Source organism: Microcebus murinus, chromosome 6, assembly GCF_040939455.1.
Source record: "Microcebus murinus isolate Inina chromosome 6, M.murinus_Inina_mat1.0, whole genome shotgun sequence".
NCBI classification, from domain to species: Eukaryota; Metazoa; Chordata; class Mammalia; order Primates; family Cheirogaleidae; genus Microcebus; species Microcebus murinus.
The window spans coordinates 47,291,191-47,317,029 of NC_134109.1; the positions used below are offsets into that span (position 1 = coordinate 47,291,191).

Genomic DNA, 25,839 nt, shown 5'->3' on the forward strand with positions numbered 1-25,839 from the left:
TATTATGATGTGTGGAAAGTGATAAGGAACAGTATGAGATTATTTGTAACTGTTATCTTTTCTTAGCTATTGAATTTGCAAATAGAACCAATTTGTGAGTTGAATATAGAAATTCTTCTACCAATTCTCATATAAAGCTTAAAACCACTCTGAGGATAAAGAGGAACAGAAACAGCTTCTTAACGTATCTGATGATCAATTCAAGCTGGATAAAAAAGGGATGTGTACTGTCTTCTTTACTTCTTCTTTTTAAAACTCTTATCGTAATGACCTGATAGTGTTTCTGAATGCCATACATGTTCTATTGCTACTCAAACAAAATACAAGCATTTCCCTCTACTTGAAAAATACGGTTTTTGCCTCAGCAGAAAAATGGCCCTAATTAGTAATAGAGAGAATAGTTTAATAATATAATAACTACTTGAAAATCCAAATCACAATTGTGGCAATGTCCTGCAACACTTAATTCATTTATATTTAACAAATATAAACCTTATGCTCTTCAGTCAACTCAATCACAGAGTTACATTTTGCAACTACTTTAAGTTGGAAGATTCATCAGATTACTGTATGGTTTAAACCTGTATGTTCCGTAGACAAAAACTATTGTCCTTATGCTCTGTCCTATCATATTTAAGGTTTTGATTAGCCATTTTTTTCCTTGGATAATAAAATATGAAAATTAGCTATGTAGAGGATAAAGACTTTTATGTTTCAAATGTTTTAAAATTCAGTCTTGGCTAAAATTAGAGTTGAAACTAGTGGCCACAGATTACAATTGGCATTTTACTTAAGAACTTTGAAATAGGGGGAAAACACTACAAAACATAGAAAAAAACATTATAGCTTGTTATATAGATAAGACTAAAAGTGAAAAATATTTACATGTCAGATATCATGAAGACTCTAAGAATATATGACAATTACGTTGGGATGAAGGACCCATATCAAGCCATATATATTCTACATCTTGTCGTTATAATGTTGGGTGGTTTGTAAAAAACTCTCCTGTTAGCTACAATGATTTATTACTATATAAACTTCAACCTTGAAATTATGTGCTTAATTGTTTATGATAAAATTAAATTTATTCACTATATGTTTATCTTAAGGAAATTAAATCTGAATTTCTTTACCAACCAATCTACTTCACTGATCTTGTTAAAATTAACTCAACCAATATTTAAAAATACTTAAGATTCTTTTGGCTTTAACATAAAGCAAATGTTTTCCTCTTGGCATCAACTGTGGTACAAGTAAAATAATGATTATAGCAGACACATTTTTAACCATCACATAGAATTTCAACTTTTTCCATGCTATCTGTTTCTGGGTTGATGGACAAAGCATATGGAACTGCTATGACTGGGAACATAAAAATATCTGCTCTCCAGGGTCTTGTTGAAGACTATGACCTCAAACTTTTTACTGTCTAATTCTTTTTAAATGTTGTGTTTCAAGAATAACATGCTTAAAGGATTGTCAGGATATTTATCCTTGTCTCAAACTGGGCATTCAATTTCCACTTTATGAAGGCTCATGAGATAAAATTTTCTGAAGTGTTAGCATTAGGAAAATATGTACCTCTTTCTTGATCAATTGATTCATCTAAAGCTCAAAAACACTATAAAATCCCTTCATTGGCCAATTTATTCCATTGTTCTGGTTTCCTACTTTTCTTTTCTCTAACTTCATACTAGTTTCTTCACTTGCTTATTTTTATCTTATATTACAGTATGTATTTTCCATATGCTACCTCAAATTCTCTGTGAAATAATACAGGTATAAATAAGAATAAATGAATTTCAGACTAGAGAAAGGATCAATGCTTATAGGGTCAGAGGGAAAAAAAAAAAGCCAAATGAATCTATGACAGTAAGCAAGTACTAAGATACCAATAGAACATTTGAAGAGATTTTGAGTCATCGAAGCCAGAAGTATGTGCCCACCAAAACAAGTGCCAAGAAGCTTTGAAAGAAGGAACTGTTCTTCAACAATTTTTTCAATGCAGTAAACACATAGGCTTTGTCCATGGAGCATGTAAGTCTGGGCTTACTTATGTTCTCTAAATAAGTGCCCTTTGTGCATGGAGCACAAGAAATTACATATATTCCCTGTCCTGTTAAGGTGTGAATTTAATTTCTACCTTGTACAATTGATTATAATTATCAACAATAAGGAGCATATTTCCCAAAAACAGAATTGAATTAGATGTTCAAAGCCACATGCCTACATCTGCAACTTGCTCTTTTGTAATTTTTCAGTCACTAAATGCAGTAGCTAAGTGATATCAGGCTCTTCTGTTCAAAACCTATACTAGACTCTAGAAATAACATTGCCAGTATATATAATGCAGGCAACTTAATTTCTACCTTCAAAACAAGACTGGAACTGAAACTACAAAACAGCTTGTGAAATTATTTCCCTGAACTTCTGTTCCATATCCTGTGCATTGTTAAGTATTTTAAAACCTCTTATATTTGACAACTCTCTTTACAACCCTGTAAAATACAAACACTTTCTAGAGTGTCAGATGCAAAACCTTATGCTCTTCAAGTTGCAGATAAGGACACCAAGATATTGCCAAATCTGATGTCCTGGCCCAGATGCTGAGGAAGTGATAGAGCCAGAACCAGGCTGCAGCCCCTGACTGTACTTCAGCTTCTGCAGTATCCCTGATCCCATTAAAGGTGCAATACCTGCGGTGATATACCGCGTGTGCCCAACAAGGATAAAGGCCATTGAATCATCCTAGGAATTCAGGCTTTCAGAAATGTCTCAGAAAAACTAAGTAGAAGACAGGTTGTGCAAGTGTGCAGGGCAGCCTCAAACTGGAACCACTGGGAATGGTTTGCAAAACAGGAAGGTGCAGTAGGGTGTGCCGCGACTTAGTTAACCTGGCACTCCCCCACCTCCTTACCCGGCGCCCCACTGCCAGGTTACTTCTGGCCCAGTGCCCTCAACGTACCTTTTCCGTCTTGAACTTGGAGGACTGCGTTCCCATCACCCTTCTTCTACTCGTCACCCTCCAAGTTTACCTGACAAATCTAGGGACGGTTCATCCAAGGCCTGTCAGGCCACGAATGCCCAGGGTGTCCCTTATCTCTGAGAGTGGGCAGGAGAGCGTCCTAGGCCCTGAAAGGACGCACCCAGCCAGGGGGCTGCGGTGGCGCGGTCACGAGGGTGTCGTGTCCTCACCAGGCCTCAGGGCGGCACTCTGGTCCCGCGGCCGGCGCGCTCGGGCGGGCCGCTGGGCGCCGACCCACGCTGGCCGGGAACGTGTCTCCCGGTGACGCAGCCCCGGGTGGAGAACGTGGTGGTGCGGCGGCGACCGTACGCGCCTCTGCCGCCTGCGAGAGGACGCGCGGTGCGGCAGGCGGGCGGCGGCGGCGGCGGCGCGACACCCAGGGCTGTGGGCTGCTACGGAGGAGGAGGACGCGGGCGCCGTCGAGGAAGCAGGTCCCGGGCTCCGCGCTCAACAAAGAGCGGGGCCGCCCCCCTCAGGTACCCAGCTGGGCCCCCGCGGGCGAGGAGGCCGGGCCGGGCAGTTCGCGGGCGGCCGGAGAGGGGGAAGGGCCGCGGCCAGAACGGCGCTGCGCGGTGCCCGGGACCCTTCCAGGCCCGCTTCTCCACGGCCACGGGCGGGACAGAGGGAAGGGGCTGGGCCGCGGGGGTGCGGGCCGCTCGGGGTCGTAGCCCGCGATGCCGACCCGCCTGTGTTCGTCCGCCGTGCAGGAGTTGCTGCGGGCGAAGGCTCCATGTTGAGAAGCGGCGCCGCTCGCCCTCGTTAGCGGGAATCGGGGAGCCGCGGGCAGAGCCGGCGGGGCCCGGCCCTGAGCGAAGATGGAGGCCCCGCTGCGGCCTGCCGCGGACATCCTGAGGCGGAACCCGCAGCAGGACTACGAGCTAGTTCAGAGGGTCGGCAGCGGCACCTACGGGGACGTCTACAAGGTGAGGCAGGCTGGGCCCTTATCCTGCGGTCGACTGGGTCCTGGGAGTGGGCCACTTTCTGGTGAAGTATGGGCATAGGGGAGGATGCTTTTATTGTTGCATCGTGGGGAGGAAGCGGCTGGGGTCCCTTTTACTCTGTTCAGAGCACCCAAGATTCACAGCTTGTTCTAATCGCTACCAGCAAGCAAAACTAACCACATCGTTGCAAACAAACCACTGTTGTGCTTTGGGGGGGGGGGGTGGGAGTTGTAATAAAGGCTTTTTAAGGGTTATTTATGGTATTGAAGGGAGTTTGAATCTGCTTATGGAAATACACTGAAGGATGTTCTAGTGTGGGCATGGAAAAATACTTGAGAAGACTTGTCCTGTACATAGACAGGACAGAATATTGACATTCAAATATTTGCATTTAAAAAAAACAAAAATTTGTTTTAATTGATGAGCCTGACTAAGAAAAGCTATATGAAACCCTGTCTGTAAACTTTAACTGTAAGTAATCTAATATTGGGTCAAAGTGACATGTGTGCAAACATTATGCCATATAGAAAGATGCTTTTCATGGCAGAAGTTTGATCATTTGTGCTAGTTGATGATAAAAATGTGATACTAACTTCCTGGGTTTTTTCCTATTTTAGCAGTTCCTCTCTTTGGGATTTAAAACATCCCATTACCATGCATGGATAAGAGCTTCTGTCTTTGTATTGTGCTCTTGTGTATTAAGACAAACAATGAGCGTGAGTTACTCCTAATTTAGGATTTAAAGAAAACCTGGTAGAAAAACAAATACAAATTCCCTAAATCCACTGAGTTTTTGGAGGGTCCAGAGGAAGGAGATTGTTTGAGATTACCCATGCTTTTTGTTCTTTGTATTAAAGGGGGAGCATTAATGCAACTCAGATGGGTGTTAAGGGAACGTTCCTTTCTTTTTTGCAACAGCTTTGTTTGTTGACTTTGTTCATGATATATATATTCCATTATTCCAACAACAATCCTGTATGTAGCTGAAGTGGTCTTGTGTCATATGGGTAATTAACCAGTAGACACCTCTGGGGTATGTTGCTGTTTTGCATAGGTGGCAACATGGAAGGAAAACATCCCTTCTTCCTACTTAATTGCTTTTGTTTAATTTCTGCTCTATTTGTGCTAGCAATTCAAGGTGATATTATTATAATAACTCTAGCATTGTTCAGTTCTACTGAGATGAACTGTAGTGGATAGGCTTTTTATTAGTTAAACATTTGAATCATCTCTATGAGGCACTGAGGTGTTGATTGTTAATAAGGTCCTTAGCTCTTGCTTTGTGAATACCTTTGCATTCCAAGTGGATAATTATAACAGAATCCTCTTCTTTTTGGAAAATTTGAGGTTCTTAACTCTTACTTGTTTATCCGTGGATTAGCCATTTTGTGGAATGTTCTTTTAAAAATTGAAATTCCTGTTTGCCTTCTCAGTCCCATTTTTTAGTCATCTTTGTCTTATGATTCACTGTGTATTAGACCAGTTCAACTCAGTTCATGTTAATTATACAATAGTCTACATTTCAGTTCTTGTATATTTTTTCTTCTCAAGAAAATTTTAAGAGTATTTTCCCCACAAAGATCCCAAGACCTCCGCCTTTATAGATCAAACATCTAAAGCAACTATCTGGAACAAGGTTTTATTCTTGGGAAAGCAAAGATTATATTAAAGGGACAGCTAATGCCCTGGTGCCTCCCTACCCTAGTCTTTCCTCTGCAGCTCCTACACAGAGTATCAAAGACTGAATATTTATCTCACCTCATCTTCACCCTACAACACATGGTTACTTCAGCTCACAGTTGTGCTTACTGATGTATACTCATTGCACAGTAGGACAGCCTCTGATTCCTGAACACTTTTAAGATATTCATGGCTCCTTGTCTTTCCTTTGCCTTTCTTCTAATTACCTGGAAGCACCCTCAATTTGTACTTGTTGCTGTAAGACCTGTCCATAAAAGCCTTCAATTGCTCCTTCAGCAAGCCCAATTGCTCAATTGCTCCTTTAGCAAGCCCCAGCCCCTCCCCCTTATCTCTCCAACGCCATCTGTTACTCTTCTCCCTTCCCTCATTCTGCTCTAGCCACACTGGCCTACTTGCTATTCCTTAAACATTATAAGCATCTTCCCATCTTTGGATCTTCGTTCTTGCTATTTCCTCTCAGAATGTCTTTTTTCAGACAACTACATGGCTTTTTCCCTTCCTCCTTTCTTTTATACCCTCTGCATCTTTTGGTTCCTATTTTATTTTTTTCTTTGTAGTTATCACCATCTAACGTAGTTTTACTTATTTTTTCTTGTTTATTATCTATCTCTATCCACTAAAATACTCCATGACGGCAGGGATTTTTATCTGTTTTGTTCATCACTGCTCTAATAGTCCCTATGTGCCTGGCACAGAGTGGGTGCTCTCTAAAAATTTGATGAATGAATGACTATCAGTGATTCTGTCATACAGTTCTCTGAGCATATGCTTTGGACATTAAAACACTAATTAATACCTTATATTTCTGTAATGCCTTTTATGATACTCTCATATGTATTTTTATTACAAATTTCAATTATTTGAGTTCTCTGGGAAAATATTTTTGAAAAGCTATTTCATAGCATATCCATTATCAGTGATCTAAATCCTGTAGAATTTTGTCAGTTTGTGTTTACTCCTTAATATGCCTAAAAACATGTAACAGTCATGCTGAATTTTTTAAGATCTGGGCAGTTAAAGTAATTTTACTATTTACCGCTGTGTTGAAAATCCCAGGAAGTTTTAGCAGTATTTTCAATCCATGATATAAATTAGGGAAATAATTACAGTGAAGAATAAGTAAATTAGTCACTGTTCTCAGATATTATCCCCACTTTTTTTTTTTAACACCTGAGGTATCTTTTGAAGTGGAAGCTTTAAAAGGACTGTAGCTTTGAGATTCTTTGTGAACTATTTTTATGTTCTTCAAAACCACAGATCCCCCCCCCTGAAGCTTCTTTCCTGAGAATCCCCAAGAGGGGAGAGCTCAATCTTAAACTGGCTGTTCACTGGTTGAAAAAAAAAGAGGAATATAAAGACTCTTTTAGATGAATAGGGTGAATCATTGAGGGTGAGAGCAGGAAATGGTGGAGGAGAAAGAAACACAGAAGAGAAAAGGAATGTGGTAGATGATGGATGAAGGATTAAATTTCAACTGAGCAAAATTTTATTTGTAATTACTGTCAAATTTTAAATCTGCTAACAGGAAGGGGAAATCTGGAGATTTAGTATCTCTACTCTTTCTGTCCTCAGTGATCTAGAACAATTGTGGTATCATGGTACAGTTCACAATCAACAGTATAAGCTATTTATCCAAATATTTGGATCAAACTATTTCTAGCTTAGATTCCAGAAAAATTCTAGGAACCTTTTTTTTTTAACCATTTGTGGGATATAAATTTAGAATGGGCAGTCCCATGTATTTTTTTCTAACCTTTGTTGCTTTTTCTGATTATTTAACTATGACATGTTTAGTTCCAGGAGGACAGGAACAGATGTCTCTTGAACATTACTGTGTTACAACAAACAGATAAATGCTCAATAAATATTTATTAAATGACATTGGTTGTAGAAAATTACCCAGAGATAAACACTGTTAATTATCTAATATAGTTTATTTTAGGCCCTTTTCTGTATATTTTTAAGCCAATATGTTTCCAGAATGGATTTTTTTTTCTTCAGAGACAGAGTCTCTATGACCCAGGTTGGAATACAGTGGTCTGATCATATCTCATTGTAGCCTGGAACTCCTGGGCTCAAGTGATCCTCTTACCTCGGTCTCCCAAAGTAGTAGGATTATAGGTGTGAGCCACTGTGCCCAGCCCAAAATGGCTTTTATATTTAATTTATGATTGGGATCATGATGTGGCTATTTTTTTCTACTTGATTGGAATGACCAGTGTTTTCCCTAGTCATTAAATATTCTTCAAAATATGATTTTTAAAGAATCTGTTGAATGAAACTTCATTTAATCATTTTAAGTTTCATATTTGTTATTTCCAATCTTTAAAAATTTTTTTGTATATGATCCACATTTGAAATTAAAAAAAAAAAAATTTTTTTGTAATTTTAAATGATCTGTTATTTGCACAGAAATCTTTGTCATATAATCTTATCAGTTCCATAGGTTCCTCTGGATGCTAGACCAACTGGTGTGCTGTAGTGAGTGAGTCCTTGCTTTAATATGCCCTCCCTTATCTCTCCTTTAAGCCAAGAGTCACAATACTGGAATGGCTTTAAACTTTGAAACATATCCCTGGATCCCATCGTATAGAGACAAAACTTTATACATCACAACAATTTGTAAGCATTCATCCATTCAAGAAATATTTATTGAGTGCTTACTGTGTATTAGGGTATGAAGCTGCAAGCATAAGAAAGAGAAAGTACACTATCAGCAAGGAATGTATAATTTAATCAGAAGAATGGATATGTAAACTGTCATAATTTGGTAAGTGCCTTAGAAGGGAAGTAGAAGAAATGCTCAACTCTTTTTATTGGGGATGAGGGAAGAAAGAAAAAGGAGAGTGAACCAGGGAAGATTAATAGAGAAAGGGGCATTAACTAGATTTTTTAAAGAATGCAGGGTGGTTTCTAAGTGGAGAAGTTGGGATTCTAGACCCACAGTCTAGAATATCTTTTAGTATAGTATATGCAAACACCTGAAGCTTGAGAAATCATGATGAGTTTTGAGGGATCTGTACCTGCATTCTAGGTTTGGTGTGACCGAGCCTGGCAGAGATACCATAAATGGAGAACATGGGTTTTTTTCTGGCAATATCTATCTACCAGTTCTTTGTGAACTTTTCTGTCCTTTAGAGTAGGTTAATATCTATCTGCTGTATGTTTTCATAGTTGTTTGTAAATTTATTATCATGATACTTATCATTCATCACTCATTGTTTTTGCTTGTCTGTCTTTCTGCTAGCCTTAAACTGGATGAGAATAGGGACCTTATATTTACCACTGAATCAGCTAACCTGGCATAGTGCCTGGCACATAGTACGTGCTCAATAAATATGCCTTGAAGGAGTGAGCAACATAGCAGTCATGTAAGTAAGGAATCTAAAGGGTTTATTAAGAGCAGAAGAGTTGAGGTGTAAATAATACATAAGGTAATAGAGGGAATGTAGATTGCTCCTGAAAGCATCTTAGCTATGAAGAGAAAAAGAAATGAGGCATAAAATGTTTCTTCCCATTTCTGTTTTTTTCCTTTCACTGAGAATGAGTGACTATAGCATTCAGTTATCATTCTTTGAGTTAATCTTATCATCCAAGTGGCCAAGAATATTGCTAAGTTTACAGAAGGAATTCCACAGAGAAGAAACCAGGAGCAAGAGTTTGGGAGGAATTAAGAATTTAGAAAGGAGTTAGAAGGCAGAAACCTAGAATGGGATTGTTAGGGACTGTTATAGGGAATAAATATAAAATCTCCCTGGCTCTTTGAAGTAAAGTTTCTTTCGTTGGTTCCTACCGTGTTTCCCGGAAAATAAGACAGGGTCTTATATTTATTTTTCCTCAGGAAGACACTCTAGGGCTTATTTTCAGGGGGTGTGTTATTTTCCCCTTAAAGCCTCAGCTTACAGCATGCACAGGATGGCCGGGACCTGACAGGGGAGCCCACCTTGTTGGTGGAGCTGCCCGCACCTTTCCGATTACCTCTGGGATAGTAGCTGTCACGATGGGGCAGATGAGGAGGGCTGCCCGTCTTCTTTGCCACTCCCAGACGAAATGCATGGGTTGTGCGGATACGCTGTGTAGCCACGCCCATCACTAGGTCTTATTTTCTGGGTAGGGCTTATATTGCGCTGATGCTTAGAAATCCTGCTAGGGTATATTATATGGGTAGGTCTTATTTTCGGGGTAACACGGTAGTACCAGTTGTTCCTCTATGAGCATGGTTAGGATGAGGCACATTAATGAAGGGGAAGATGGGATGGAGAACTGGGATGACAGGGTGCAAAGAAGTATTTAACACTCAACAAATATTTGTAGAGGGCCTCTTTGGGGGTAGACACTGTTTGGGGGCCTTGGGATATATTGAGTGAACAAAGTGAACAAAAATTCCTGCCCTGATGGAACTTACATTCTAGTCAGGGGAGAGAGACAATAAACATAATTTTAAAAAGTTGTATAATACGTTAGATGAAAATTAAAGATATGGAAAGAAGAAAAAGTTGAGCAGGTTAAGGGGGATCAGGAATGCCTGGGTGGGATGAGGAGGTAGGTGGGGGCATTATGTAAAGATGGTCAGGGTAGGCCTCATTGAGAAGGTTAGATTTGAGCAGAGACTTGAAAGAGATACAGTTAGTCAAGTGGATATCTGGATAATCAGAGGAAGTATTAAATATCTCTATCTTACTGAGTCACCTGAACCTGTGTCTACAGCTAATTGTAAGCATAGGGGCTGGCATTAATAGGGGCTGGCATTAGAAGTAAGACACAAACACATGCACAAAGATGTGTGCTATCATTATATCTTCTTGAATGGTGTAGAACCACAGGTCATTGTGATTTTTAATTGATTAAGTTCAGGAGTTAGGTGTAGGTTACCAAGTCTTATGTCATTTTTTTCAAAGCATGATTTTATAAGCACAGGATATGTAGTTGTTTCTACTATATCATTCTCCACCAGTGTTCTTTAATCTTTAAATGCTAATAAAGTCTGGCCCCAAATCTGAAGATGACAGAGAATGGATGTATATGTTGCTTGTTATTCCTCTGACATTTAACATCAAAACATCACCCATTTTCTTTTTTTCTTTTTTTTTTTTTACAATAACACAGTTGAACTGCATGAATATACTATCCTTTCCATGTCCTACTAGTTTTACATTGTGAGAGACTGTTGGTTTTCGTATTAGGGTGAGAGAGAATGAATAACTTGGAAAAACAGGTTAGCAGTAGAAAATATGAGATGAAAGATTGTCCTTCAAAAATCTTACTTTAAATTCTTTTTTTTGTTAAGCTAGTGGCTATCTTACTGAAAGTTATTTAAATAGATGTTATGTTAAATATTGTATAAGGTTACTGTGAAAATAAAATATGTTTTATTAGGATGAAGTGTTACTGTAATGGATATTTACTATTTTAAAAGTTATTTGATAAAAATCTTATTTAATATTTAGTTTTCTTGCTGTTTAGAAGTAGGCTTATTTTGTGACTGCCTAAAAAAAGAACATGGTTCTGATTGTGGATGTAAAACTCTGGACCATAGCTGGGAGCAAATTATTTTAAAATTCCTTTCTATTTTTCATAGAAATGTTGTGAAAACTATAGAAGTCTTTAAAGTACTTTCAACTTGGTGAAGAGAGACATAAAATAAGGCCACCACTAGCACAGGTGTATAAATTTTAGTTCCAAAATTGACTTGTGGATATAGCCACAACCATGGGCTTATAATAAATCTAGTATTCTAGTGCTTTTCAGCATTTGCACTCTGACCATCATTTCCAGTGTTTTTAGTGAAGATGGATGGGATAGAATAGAGATTGACTTAGATTTCTTTTTTTAGTTTTGCTTTCAAAATTTAAAAAGGTTTCACTTCTAAACTTTAAATCGTGGTTTCACACCAAGAACACAGGAAGAGAAACATGATGCCTATTAACAAGTGATACTTGTGTTTTTAGGGCTTCATTGTCAGTTTGAGAACTTAGTCTACGATAAGGTAAATTGGAGCAGGCACTTTCACTTGGCAGTATTGGACTATTTTGAGAATTTGTGCATGTTAGAGTGTTATAATGATAGAAGGCTATTGCTTTCCATTTATATGAAGTACTAGTCAACTTAGAAAGTGTAGGCGACTCTCTGAAAAGGACAAGATGAATTTAGGCCTAATATAACTCTTATTTCTGTTAAGTATCATAATCTTCCACTGGGATTTTGAGAAGGTGATATGGGAAGCCCAGCTGATGGTTGGGTCTGTTCTTGGAGATGTTTGGGCCCATGAGTCATAGTGGCTCCCACCTTCCAACATTTTATGAAAATGAAATCGGGTTAATATGACTAAGAATGACTAATGTTTGCATAACCTTCTCATGATCAGTATATTGTTTGTTTCTCACAATAATCCTATGAGGTAGGTGGGACAGATGAATTATCATCTGTTTTATCCAAGAAGAAACTTATTATTGCCCTAGATCTTACTGTTAAGTAGGTAGCATTATGAGGACTGGAATCCAGATCTTCTGACTCCGCAAACTCTGCTCTTTCTGTTATTTCAAACTGCTTCAAGACTGCATCTTTAAATTTGCTACTGTACACACAGCCCTTAACACATTGCCTAACACTTTGTGAACTCTAAACAAATTATGATCATATGGGCCTCACCCCTCTGCTGAGAGATGAGGGATTTTATGGACTTATTTGAATATGCATATAAACTTCAGGTCTCAGCACCAGTTTTCTATTAAAATAACCAGTGTTATTAGAGCATTCTAATAGAAAGAAGCAAAGCACCAGGCACTTCTTCCTGGTTGCCCCCTGGTTGTTACTTTCACCCTCATCTTTTCCAGTCAGAGCCCATATTCGATTTGCCTTTACTATCGAGATGATTTTGCTGATAGCCACCCTATAATGCAAATAACTAAAAGCGGAAACTCTCCTTTTTCTTGGACATCCTTCTTGCTGTGCCTTCTCTTGTTCTTATTTTGTTAGAACTTTAGATTTATGGTTATTGTTACTCAGATTAACTGAGTCCTATAGACTAGGTTCTGTAATACTATTATAAATTAAAATAAACAAAATGCTATTTTTTTTTCAGATAGAATAACCTACCTTCTGTAGCACTAGCTAGTTTCTTTTGTTTGCCTCTGTTTAATTTAAGGTAAACAGGACTGCCTGAGAAGGATTGTGACTTCCAGTTTTGTCTTTTGAACCAGTATGTTACTTTTAACCTACACACATCCCCTTTTTATGTGCCCTGTGCCTTCTTATCCCCACTTATTAACTCTTCCTCTTATTAAACACAAAGAATCTAGTGTAAACACAGCTTAATATATTTTGGAAAACATAACATTTAATAAAGTGTTAACTTTTTGGACTTTAAGCTTTATAGTTCTTTTTTTTTTTTTTTTTTTTTTTTTTCTTTTCTTGCCTCAGTAAAGTAAGAAAGCTTTATAGTTCTTAACATACTGACTGCCACACAAAAACTTTTCCTCGGGGCCACAGTGTTTTGTTACAAAAATAGAATAAAAACTTTGAGTGTAACTTAAAGGTAAACATAAATAGAAAAATGAAATTTATCAACTTATATTAATTTAATCTACATTTAGAGTTAAATTGTCAATGTTATTTGTAACAATAAGAACATCAACAAGTAAGATTTTATATATGTGTCATGTGGCCCCGGGGTCAAAACTAGAATGAGTTAAATATAACTGTCATGGCATTTAATGTATTAATTGTAATATGTGGTTACATATTAAATTATATAACCATATAAATCATACAACTAGTTTTCTTCTCCAGGAATAATTTCCTGTTTTCTTTCTGCAGTAGCATATATCCATCCGTAGGACTCACCTTTCTACATTTGCCTTTCCCTTCCTTGCTTCATCATAGATGGCCTTCTTTTTCCTACTTTTTTATTTTTTTATTTTTTTTATTTATTTATTTTTTTTTTGAGATAGAGTCTCGCTTTGTTGTCCAGGCTAGAGTGAGTGCCGTGGCGTCAGCCTAGCTCACAGCAACCTCAAACTCCTGGGCTCGAGCGATCCTTCTGCCTCAGCCTCCCGAGTAGCTGGGGCTACAGGCATGAGCCACCATGCCCGGCTAATTTTTTATATATATATCAGTTGGCCAATTAATTTCTTTCTATTTATAGTAGAGACAGGGTCTCGCTCTTGCTCAGGCTGGTTTTGAACTCCTGACCTTGAGCAATCTGCCCGCCTCGGCCTCCCAAGAGCTAGGATTACAGGCGTGAGCCACTGCGCCCGGCCTACTTTTTTATTTTTAAAATATATTTCAAGTAATATGTGTTCATCTTAGAAAACTATAATATAGGGATAAATGAAAAATTATTTGTAGCACCTTTACTAAGAGATAAATGTTGTATAGGTCTTTCTAGACTTTAAAAAATTGATATTATGGACCCATACATAAATCATAGTATAGATATTATGTATAACCACATACAATCATATATAACATATATTATACAGATATGCATTTGATGATATGTTTTGGTATTTATATATCAACTTTTCATCTTAATATATATTTAATATTTGTATATTATTTCCTGGTATAGTTGTACAATTTTTAATCTATTATATACAAACATACAAGCAGATTTCTTCAGTCTTTCCTTATTATAAACAATGCAGTGATCAGTATCACTTGAATGAATTCTTTTCTTATAGCCTTAATTATTTCTTTAGGTAAATTTTTAGAATCAAATTTTCCAAGTTCTTTTAAGGTTTTAGTGAATTTTGACCAGTTATTCTCCAAAAAAGTTGCACTCATCAACAGTGATTGAGAATTCACATCTTCCCTACCCTAAGACTCAAGCCCCTTCCTCCCTGTTCTTTGCCATTAAGACCCCCAGATAATTAATTCAATTTAATCCTCTGGAAGGAATTCTCCTTTTAGTATAATTAGTCTGCATTAGGAAAGAATTAGGAAAAGTCTTTTCAGAGAGAAATGAGTATCCTATGAGACAGGGCAGAAGGCTTTAGTGTGACCTAAGATAGAAGTCATCTGGACAGATTTACTGAGGGAAAGCCTTCAGGTCTGAATTTGCCTGGTAGTGGGGGAAACCATACAGTACAGCCTCTTTACATGGTAGAGGGGACACCTGACTAGACCTGTATAACTATGTGGAAGTCAGCTTGGAAATAACGTGTTCCACAAAAATTGAGGAACTTGAGAGCTGGCAGGGAACCTGTGGCTGGTACATAGTGCATATATCCTCTTCTCTGTCTTTGACAAATGATCATTTAACTTCTTATTTAAATAATAAGGACATGCTATGTTTAGAAGCAGTTGATTACTTTTTGGACAGTTTCAATTGCTATAGAAAACTTTCCTGTATGGGTCTAAAATCTGTCCCATTGAAACTCTGACAGGGCAGGTTCAGATATTTTATTAATGTTTTTAATTCCTTGGTATCACTCCACCAATACTACTACCAAAAGTACCTGATGCCTAAGAAGTACTCAACAAACAAATGTTAAATGAATAGATAACTAATTCTTATTTTAATTTTTATATGGAAGATATAAGTAGCTCTCCCTTTTACTATATTTTGTTTACATAAATTTTATAATCTTATTGGAAGTGCTTTCCTTGAAATTTAGATAACATATTGAGTATATAAAATGTGTAGTGTTTATAGCCTCTCTTTTTCCCAAAGGCATTTACATTAAAAGTAAAATGAAGCACTTTACTTTGCTCTTGTCAAAGAATAAAGTATTGCATTCTGTTTTGGATAGAACACTTTCAACATTTAATTGTTAGTTGTTAAATAATAATTTAACAACTAAATTACTCTAAAATTTTGAAAATATAACTTTATAGAAACTTAAAAAATGTCTTGTAATGTTGTGAATCTAATATTATAGCAACTGTCATTTTTGTTGGACATCAGACTTTGAGCTCATAGTCAAGACAGTAACTAGAATGGTGGGAAAGAGTCTGGAATCTATATGACACAGCATGTTGAAGAAATGAGGGTGTTTTATCCATAGGTAGAAGGAAGCTTTTATATTTTATCTGAGCTGGGTTAAAATTAGAACTTAGGCCTCCTGACTTCCACAAGGACTCAATACTTATTGAAAAAATTAATGAATGTAGACTACCGTGTTTCCCTGAAAATAAGACCTACCCATAAAATAAGGCCTGCAGGATTTCTAAGCATTTGTGCAATATAAGCCCTACCCCGAAAATAAGACCTAGTGATAGGCGTGGCTACGCAGAACATCTGCACAACCCATGCATTTCATCTGGGAGCGGTAAAGAAGATGAGCAGCCCTTCTCATCTGCTCCATGTTGACAGCTACTATCCCAGAGGTGACCGGAAAGGTGCATGCAGCCCCACCAATAAGGTCGGCTCCCCCTGTCAGGTCCCAGCCATCCTGTGCATGCTGCAAACTGAGACTTTGAGGGGAAAATAACACATCCCCTGAAAATAAGTCCTAGAGTGTCTTCCTGAGGAAAAATAAATATAAGACCCTGTCTTATTTTCGGGGAAACATGGTATCTGAAGTTTGTCATACAGTAGGAGGAATAGACTAAGTCAGTGTTATCTCACAAACCAAAACTGGAACCACTGAGGAGAAATTATAGAAAAGTAATTTTACTTATCATAGAAAAGCCTTTATATAACTAAATTACTCTAAAAATGAATTAGGTTGACCAAATGGCCACTATAGACTAAGTAGAAGAGATTTGCTCTTTTAAAGGAAGATTGAATTGAATGATCCCAAACTGGGATTTCAACAGAACAGTATCTCTAGAATAGTTTTATTTTGTCTCTTTTCACTATCCCTTAAATGTGGGTAATTTTTAAAGATTTTGTTCTTGACCTCTTTTCTTCTAACTCTGCATACTCTTTCTGAGTAATCTTATCCACCTGCCTGCATTCAGTAATGTTGTTGATGCCCAAATCTGTCTCTGATTCAGGTTACCTCTGGAGTTTCAGGAACTATTAAGCAGTTTGAAGGATATCACCAGATACTGGTTTTCCATAGGAACCTAAAATTTAAATATGTCCTTCCTTCTAGGTTTTTCATCTCAGTGAATGAGACCACTATTCTCCTTGTTGCACAATCCAGAAACCAGGGATTAGCCTTGATTTGCTATTTCTTTACATCTCACAATTCCTAATGGAGACAGGCTTGTTCAAAAGTATAACAGTGGAGATAGAGGGAAGTGAGTGGATTTGGCTTATATTTTTAAGCCATCAGGATTTGCTGATATATCAGATGGGAAGAGTGTGAACGAAAGAAGTGAAGAATGACTGTGGGTTTGGAGCTTAATAAGCAAGTGGGTGGATACAGTAAATCTAATTTAGATTGGAAAGATGTGGGGATGAAGGGGTTTGTGGAGCAGGGATAATTGAGTGTTCTGTGTTAGACATGATAAAATTGAAATGCTTGTAAGTTTCCATGAATTTAGGAGTCTGGAGCTGGGTGAGAAGAGATGTATCCTAGAGATTATTAAAGCTATGGACTATATGCAACTATGTTAGATGAAGAAAAGGTATAGTTCCATCAACAGTTAAGAGGAGGGAGTAACAAAGTGCTGAGGTATTTATGAAGATTTGAAGAGAGAGGCATAAGGTAGTCCTTATGAAGAGTGGAAAATGAAACCTATAGAAGTTGTAGTTTAAGATTTATGTTATAGGGTACGCACTTTCATGGCAGGTGCAGGGCGTACCACTGGAAGACTGGACACGCTTGAAACTCTGGCAGAACAGGGTGGGGAGGGGGCAGGGGCAAGATATGTAACCCTAACAATATTTGTACCCACAGAATTTGGGGAAAAAAAGATTTATGTTATAATTTGAAAATGAGACCAGTGAGCATGATTTTATAATTTTTTCCCAGTAACATTTAGCTATTCAGTACCAGTGTAGAATTAGTGCAGAATTGGATTTACTTAAGATTAGGATTTAGCCAGGCTAATATGATAGAGGGAAAGAGGGGGAAGGAAGTTAAGGATATTTGTAAGGGAGTGATGGACCATGGAACCCTGACAGTTAAGGGAGGATGTGTGGAATTGAGAGACTTAATGGGTGGTCATGGGGGAATACACTGGCAGGTTATTGAGGTTGAAGAATCACTGGCATGGGAAGATTAGAATAAATCAGTTGAAAAGAAGGAGGTAATGGTCAGGAAGGAAGTAAAATGTCTGAAATCAAAATACAGATAGGTGTGGCTAACTATCTTGAAATAGTTGTAAAAAAAAAAAATACAGCAGATAGGTCAGAGAATGGAAAGTCAGAGAGTAGATCTAGATGTTGAAGTCACCAAGAACAGTGACAAGAGGTGTGGAGAGGAAACAGTGAGCCAGGGGTTATAAAGTCTTTCAGAAACAAGGAGAGGTGACCAAGGGGTTAGTATATAATAGCTGCAGAAAGATAGGGAGTGATAGATACATTCTGTCCTAAGCTTCAAAGGAATCTTTGAATTTTTAAAATTATTTATTTATTTATTTATTTTGAGACAGAGTCTCACTCTGTTGCCCGGGCTAGAGTGCTGTGGGGTCAACCTAGCTCACAGCAACCTCAAACTCCTGTGTTCAAGTGAGCCTCCCAAGTAGCTGGGACTATAGGTATGCGCCACCATGCCTGGTTGATTTTTTGTACATATATTTTTAGTTGTCTAGCTAATTTTTTTCTATTTTTAGTAGAGACGGGGTCTCGCTCTTGCTCAGGCTGGTCTCGAACTCCTGAGACCAAACAATACTCCTTCTCGGCCTCCCAGAGAGGTAGGATTACAGGCCTGAGCCACGGGGCCCAGCCTGAATTTTGAATCAATGAGTCAGTTACAAATAATGTTCCATAAAGTATCAGGTATAGAGGTTTTGCAGCCTGTGACATAATTGACTGTTTACTTTTTTTGTGGATGAACCAGCTACTTTGCATTTTTCAAACTTTGCAGATCTGTGTTGCTACTTTTGTATTGTAGTTTGTGTTGCTACTTTTGTATTCTAGTTCAAGTTCTTAAATCTGGAGTGCGTAATTATGACCCTGAGAAGCAATCACTGGCCATTGGAGATAGCTTGTTAAATATTGAGATGTCTGAATTTTCTGTTATGTTAAAGAATATTTTTGGAGGAAGGGGCTGAATTTTCTGTTATGCTAAAGAATATTTTTGGAGGCATATAAAGGAGGCATATTTAAAACTGAAGCCCCCAGTTAGCTTAATGGAACAGTTTTGTGACCCTAAAAATATGTTGGAAGAAATTATATGGGGGTAAGGTAAGGGGCCCAATGTAAAGAATAGTAAAGTGAAATAGGAGAATTTTTTCATTTATCTTCATGGTGACTGTCTTGATTGCCATAGCTTTTACATAGCTGTTTCTACTTGCCAGTTTCAATTTTTTGCCCTAGTTTTAAAACATTCTCTTCCAACTTCATGACTACTATGAATATATTAGGCATTGAGTCATATCTTCCAATTCTGTTGAAAACTTGTAGGTAAAATGTTTAAACTTTTCCTTATTTTTTACATTAAAAAATTGTATAGCATATGGGAAAGTTTACAGTTTACAAAATTGGCAGCTGCATAATAATATTGAAATGGAAATGGCTTAACTAGAAAGATCAACATCTTTCAATATTTTTCTTGGTACAAGTAGAAATCTATAGGTAACTTTTTACTATTAATAAAATACTGAATACAGGAGAGTTTGAGTTAAAATACTTCTCTAGTAGTATTAATAAATTGACTTGGAAATGAAAGGGAAATGCGTTGGCAATGACAATAGAAATGTAATTTAAGTAGAAAGGTTCTTTTATGGATTTTGTAGTGACATTGATCTTATTTATTTTGAGTTTATCTTTTTTCCACTTAATTTCAATTCCTGAAATTAATAAGAGTTAAATAAGATATGTAACTGTACTAATATATTTATTTAGATTTCTAGGTGTTTAGTATACTCTTAAGTCTGAATATTAGTGTTTACCAATACTAAAATCAATAGGAATCAGAAATATAGTTGTATCCTTTTTGTACAGGTGCTGTGGCACTTTGATTTAGTTCCTTTTGTAAACATAATACGTGATCTTCAAATTCTTGTGTGTTATAACTGAAAACAAAAAGATAGAATGTCACATTTAACTTGTTGTAGAAAAATGGTGAATTTTAAAAACTGGTATTCCAGCACCAAAAACTCTTTTGGATTATAGTGTGAAATTATATAGTTAAATTTCTGAAAGATCTCTTTAGTAAACTGAATCTGTAAAGTCTCTGTTTAGAAGATCTCTTTTTCTGAAAGCCTCTTTGCCTTTCATTATAAAAGAGCCTGGTACTGCTTTCTGTTTTAAAAATCCAGCTGGAAAATTACAGAGTACAAACATTTGCCCATCGGTTCTTCATTTGGAGAGAGCAGAAATATGTCTTCAAAATGGAGACTGGCATTTTAAGTATTTATTCCTATCAGTGGAAGTTACAGTTTATATTTTCTACTTTTTACTTCTGTAGCTACATGTATTTTGGCTTCTGCATGGTGTAATTTAATTTTAAAATACCATCTTTATTTTATATGGTTCTGAGATGTTGTTCAAATCCTCCAATGATCTGTTTTTTTCTGAGCCCCTCAGAATGTCTAAAAAAAGTCAAGATGTTCTTGCATCTTCATTTTGGTTCTATTAAATTGAAACAGAATATATTGATTCTAATCATAAAAATTCTAATCATAAAAATCATAAATGTGCCTGAAAATATATATTCTTTCAAAAATAATTTTTATATGTATTTTTTAAAAATTAATGGGCTTAATTTTTTAGTACAATTTCAGGTTTACAAAATAATTGAGCAGATAGTACACAGAGGTATGTTTATCCACCATCCCCCCAACCCTTGCACATAGCATTTCCAAGTTGTAGAGGATTTTAATATTTTATTTTTTTAAATAAAGAGAGTAATAACTCCCCTATAGTTGTAACTGTTCATTCAACAAATTTGTAGAGCATCTTCCATGTGGCATCGTCTTTCAAAAGATCATACTCAGAATTAAGAAGACAACACAGTTAACCCAGCCTTGAGATACCAGACAAAGCTTCCTGTAGGAGGTGATAGGTAAACTTAATCCTGAAGGACAAGTCTGAGTTAACTGGGCTAAAGGGGGAGGGGAGGGGTAGGAGAATGTACTGGAATAAGGACAGTGTTTTCAAACTAGAGACAGAGTCATTTGCTTTTGATGAATCTGACTAAAACCATAATTAATTATTCTAGACTCTCAGAGAAGCATAGTAGATCTTTTCATGTGGTTGGCACTTGTTTGATGATCTATAATTGGGAAGTATGGACTCATACTTTCTTTTGGTTTTCAGTGAATGACAGGCAGAATGCATTACCCTAATGTCCATTTTGCTTAGAAAACTGGAATAATGAATATAGCTTAAAGATATTTTGTCGTTGGAGATATGTTAGCATCAGTCACTGTCATATGAGTTAAACATTGTATTTATTATCTGAAATTTAGAATATTGAATATTCAGTTCAACTGTCCCCATTTGTGAGTGTACATGTGTTACTTTCTTGTGCCATCTATGGCCCTTATACTTAAATCTTTCTTCCTAATATGTAAATTTCTACTCTATGTCCATAGATGGTTTTCTGTTTTCTATAGGATTTCAGTGAAAAATTTTAAATTATCACTTAGAGGGGTGAGGAAAGGAGGAAAACCAGGAATGTACTTAGGGAGAGAAGTGGCTGTGTTTGCTAGATTATGATATAGGAATGTTAATAGAAAAATCAATTGAGTCTTGTTATTTGATTTTTTTATCCCAACCCTTTAAGGTAGATTTTAAACATATTGGAAAGCTGCTGGCTTTTATTTAGTAACTTTTTTCAGAATATTTAAAATAATGTTTTTCCTGGGATCAAATTCAGCTCTGAAATTATTTCTTTTAAGACTTTAAATGTGTAATAAATAGTTCACATTCTATTATACTGAAAAGCATTATAGGAAATAATGTGAAAGATGATTAGTATATTACTTTTAATCTATTTTCAACAAAAGTCACTACTGAGGTTTGTTAAATATTATACAATCAATACTTTAATACCTTTTGCATTTAAAGAAGGAAAAGGGAATTCTCATATTTTGAAAAGGAGCAGTGAAACATTGTCATCAGAATATAGTTCTTGGGTTCTAACTTTTTTTTTTTTTTTTTTTTTTTGAGGCAGAGTCTCGCTTTGTCGCCCAGGCTAGAGTGAGTGCGGTGGTGTCAGCCTAGCTCACAGCAATCTCAAACTCCTGGGCTCAAGCAATCCTGCTGCCTCAGCCTCCCGAGTAGCTGGGACTACAGGCATGCACTACCATGCCCGGCTAATTTTTTCTATATGTATTAGTTGGCCAATTAATTTCTTTCTATTTATAGTAGAGACAGGTCTCACTCTTGCTCTGGCTGGTTTCCATCTCCTGACCTCGATTGATCTGCCCGCCTCAGCCTCTCAGAGAGCTAGGATTACAGGCGTGAGCCACCTCGCCGGCCAGTTCTAACTTTTGAGTCTTGCCCCTGCCAGCAGGATGACCATGGGCAAGTCATTTAACTTTACTCAGCTAAGTCTTTTTGTGTTTAAATAAATATAATTCAATAATGTATATGAAAGTTCCTACAAACTATAAAGCATTAAAAACAAAATTGCCACCATTATTATGATATTTGTCTTTTGTGTATGTGTGTGTGTGTGAGATAGAGTCTCTGAAATTTGTCTTTTGACACACATTTTATAACCTACTGAACAGGACTCCCAGGAGGTCAGTTATCATCGTTTATTCTATAATCTCTGGCCATGTTTTTTATACCTGAACCTGGAGTGTGAATTGAGCAACCTAAATCTATATATACATGTGCACATATCTTTTCTCTTCTTTCCACTGCTAATGTGACTTATTTAATTTGACAAATTAGTATAACCATACTTTCCTGTTTTACGATGTCTTTTCTTTTCCTTATTTTTTATGCTAAGTATGAAAGTTGACATTCAAATGTAATGTAGTTTAAATGAAAAATGTCATAAATTATTAAATTGCATTTCCACATATGGTGTGCCACTTGGCACAATGAAAATGAGCACTCATATTAATAATGAGAATATAATGAATGGTACAATGTTTTGAGACCATTTGATGGTATGTGTGGATAGCCTTAAGTGTTCATGTTCATATCCTTTGACATTGTAATTTCATATCTTAGAATCCATTTGAAAGAAATAGTCTTAAATAATGAAAATATTATATATAACATCTTTCATGTCTGGCAGTAAAGGAGGAAGATTATATGGACTATTAGATAGCCATTTAAAATTATGCATTGCATAGAGAAGGTATTAATACATGATTTTTACAACAGAATAAAAATTTGTACCTACAGTATATCTTGACAGACATGGATTTAACAACCAAGGTTGAGGAGAGTATAAATTCATACAATTTTTAGAGCAATATGGCAATATATCCATTATAAATCCACATATCCTTTGATCTAACAATTATATGTCTAGGATGCCTAACTGATAAACTGATATGTGCTAAAATATTAGCAATGATATTCATTACAGCACTAATTATAGTAAGTTTATCTATGATTATTGTGTTAAATAGTTTCCAGAAATTTAACTGAAGAAAATAATCAAGGCTGCAGCTAGATATAAACTAAGATATATTTATACCTCTACTTATAATTGCAAAATAATATTAAAATCCTAAATGTCCAGTGTTAGAGGGTTGGTTAAATAAATTTTATATCCTGTCGACGGAAAGTTAGGCAGCACTGCAAATCATGTTGTAGAAGACTGGTGAGAGTCATCTTCCACAATGCACACGCACACATGCATGTGTGTACAGGAAAAAATATACACTAAAATGTTAACTGTTTTTCTCTAGGTAGTTAGGTACAAATGATTTGAGGTTTTTAGTTTTCTTTAATGAGCTATGATTATGTTTATAATATAAATAAAAACTGAGGTTTTTTTTAAATTAAGTATGAAGAAAAGGTTTAGAGGAAGTATACCACAATTTTAAGTAGTACCTGTTTTAGAGTGGTGGGACTAATGGTAGTTTTATTTATATATTTGTGTCTTCTCTATATTTTTGTTTAATATGTAGAAAAATATATAATATTTTTCTTTACTGGGAAAATGAGTATACTTATTTTATTGGAAATAAAGATTTTGTTTTTTAGCATTGATAAAAGCATGGTTGATAAGCAATTAATTAACATAGCACCAAGTAATTAACAAACTTCTAAAACTTTTTATTTTAATTTTTAGGCCAGAAATGTACATACAGGAGAGTTGGCAGCAGTAAAAATTATTAAATTGGAACCTGGTATGTATGAAAATAATTTTTAACAAGACAGTTTTTAAACAGTTTTCTTGTGCAGTTCATAAATATAGGACTTAAAAGCATATTTCACATTTCTGTACTTGTCCTTTCTTTGAAAAGAAGTCTTCTTCATCTGTTCAGTCAGGTCAGTAGAAAGAGTATCTCTAGAATGATTATATTAAATTCTATTGGAGGTGGTTAGTTAAAGGCGAGTTTGCTACAACAGTTTTGTTGCTAAATAAAATTTGAAATATGCACGTTCAAAAATTAGAAGATGCATTGACTGACAATATTAAAGTAATTTTCTTTTAAGATTATAGTGAAGTATCTTAACTTCAGTTTTAGATTTTATGAAAATTTGATTAGGAAAGTATTCTGTGATTTTTGGAGGGATATACAGATAATATGTGGGATAATGATATTTTGTATGTCTCTGTTCCCTGTGATTAATTTAGATTTGATATTTCTGGTCTTAGCTTAATGCTTATTTTATCAACATCTCTGTATGTCAGAAGACTGCTTGTTTTAAAACACATGAGTACTTTGCTTTGAAAATAACACTATATAAAACCTGAAACAATTTTACTATTTTGATACCCTAAAAGTTTCTAAAGTTTTTAATGAGAGCAGTAGTAGTTTTTGACCAGGTGAGTATTTGGTAGTCTGTTCATTTGCTAGTTCATCACCTTACACATGTAGAGTAAGTGTGTGGCCATAATTAAGCTAGTTTCTTAATTTGAGCAGTGAAAATGGTTTTGCATTTCAAATATAGTATTTGGATCATTATGTGTGTGATTCATTACAGAGATGATATTACTGAGGTAGTATATACTGAAACACTTTAAAAATAAGCTTTCAGATATGACACAGTATCCTTTTTTCTAGGCAGGTAGAAATTGTTATAATGCTATTTCAAAATCCTCTTATTAAGTTCCACCTAATAAGTATAGGATGATCTCCAAAATGTCACTAACACAAATAAAATGGAATATAACAGAACTATGCAAACATTTGTCTCTTCTGGAGGCATCACTTGAGCAAATACTCAAGTTATGTTGAAAGAGTGGTTATGGTCCAGATACTGGGCTGGGCTCTCAGAGGAAACAAAAATGTTTATCTCTTTCTGCCTTCAGTGAGTACACTGAGCTTGTTACAACACAGTTTCACTTATTTGACTTGAAGGTATGGCTTATTTGTGATTATAGTTCATATAATGCAATATAACTAACATAGGAAGGCAATTTAGAAAAAAATATGTCATATATATGATGTTTATTACATAGGATTAAATGTTAGAATCATAAATTAAGACCCTTTGAAAGGTTGGAATTTCTCACTGCATTGTTTTGTAAAAGCTACTGATTATATTAATATGTTAGAGGTTACTCATACATAAAAATTGAGTAATGTTTAAACTCTTTCCCTCCCCCCAAAATAAAATAGAAGTTCAGTAAATGTATATGGTGTGATCTTAGTATTTGGCTATTGTTATATTCTTTTTTTTTTTTTTTTCTTCTACCACATTTTACTTTTCTCTCTTTTTTTTTTTTTTTCGGCATATTATGGGGGTACAGATTTTAAGGTTTCAATACATGCCCATTTCCCCCCTCCCCCCACAAGTCTGAGTCTCCATCATGACCATCCCCCAGATGGTGCACATCTCACTCATTATATATGTATATACCCGCCCCCCTCCCACCTGCCCAATACCCTATTACTGTAGTACCTATGTGACCACTTAGGTGCTGTTCAGTTAATACCAATTTGCTGGTGAGTATATGTGGTGCTTGTTTTTCCATTCTTGGGAAACTTCACTTAATAGTATGGGTTCTAGCTCTAACCAGGAAA

General features: G+C 36.2%; 2 protein-coding genes across 2 annotated transcripts in view; one reads left to right on the forward strand and one right to left on the reverse strand.

The window, feature by feature from the left end:
- The window catches only part of ATL1 (atlastin GTPase 1), an 83,281-nt gene extending 80,100 nt beyond the window's left edge, over positions 1-3,181 (reverse strand). Inside the window, exon 1 of the mRNA XM_020285809.2 lies at positions 2,969-3,181. The gene's annotated coding sequence lies outside the window, so the exon portion shown is untranslated. The remainder of the gene's footprint in view (positions 1-2,968) is intronic.
- A 122-nt stretch (positions 3,182-3,303) lies between these two features.
- Positions 3,304-25,839, forward strand: part of MAP4K5 (mitogen-activated protein kinase kinase kinase kinase 5) — a 95,656-nt gene continuing 73,120 nt past the window's right edge. The window contains exons 1-3 of the mRNA XM_012757891.2: positions 3,304-3,504; positions 3,736-3,951; positions 23,937-23,994. Coding sequence (XP_012613345.1) covers positions 3,844-3,951; positions 23,937-23,994 — 166 coding nt within the window. The 5' untranslated portion in view covers positions 3,304-3,504; positions 3,736-3,843. The remainder of the gene's footprint in view (positions 3,505-3,735; positions 3,952-23,936; positions 23,995-25,839) is intronic.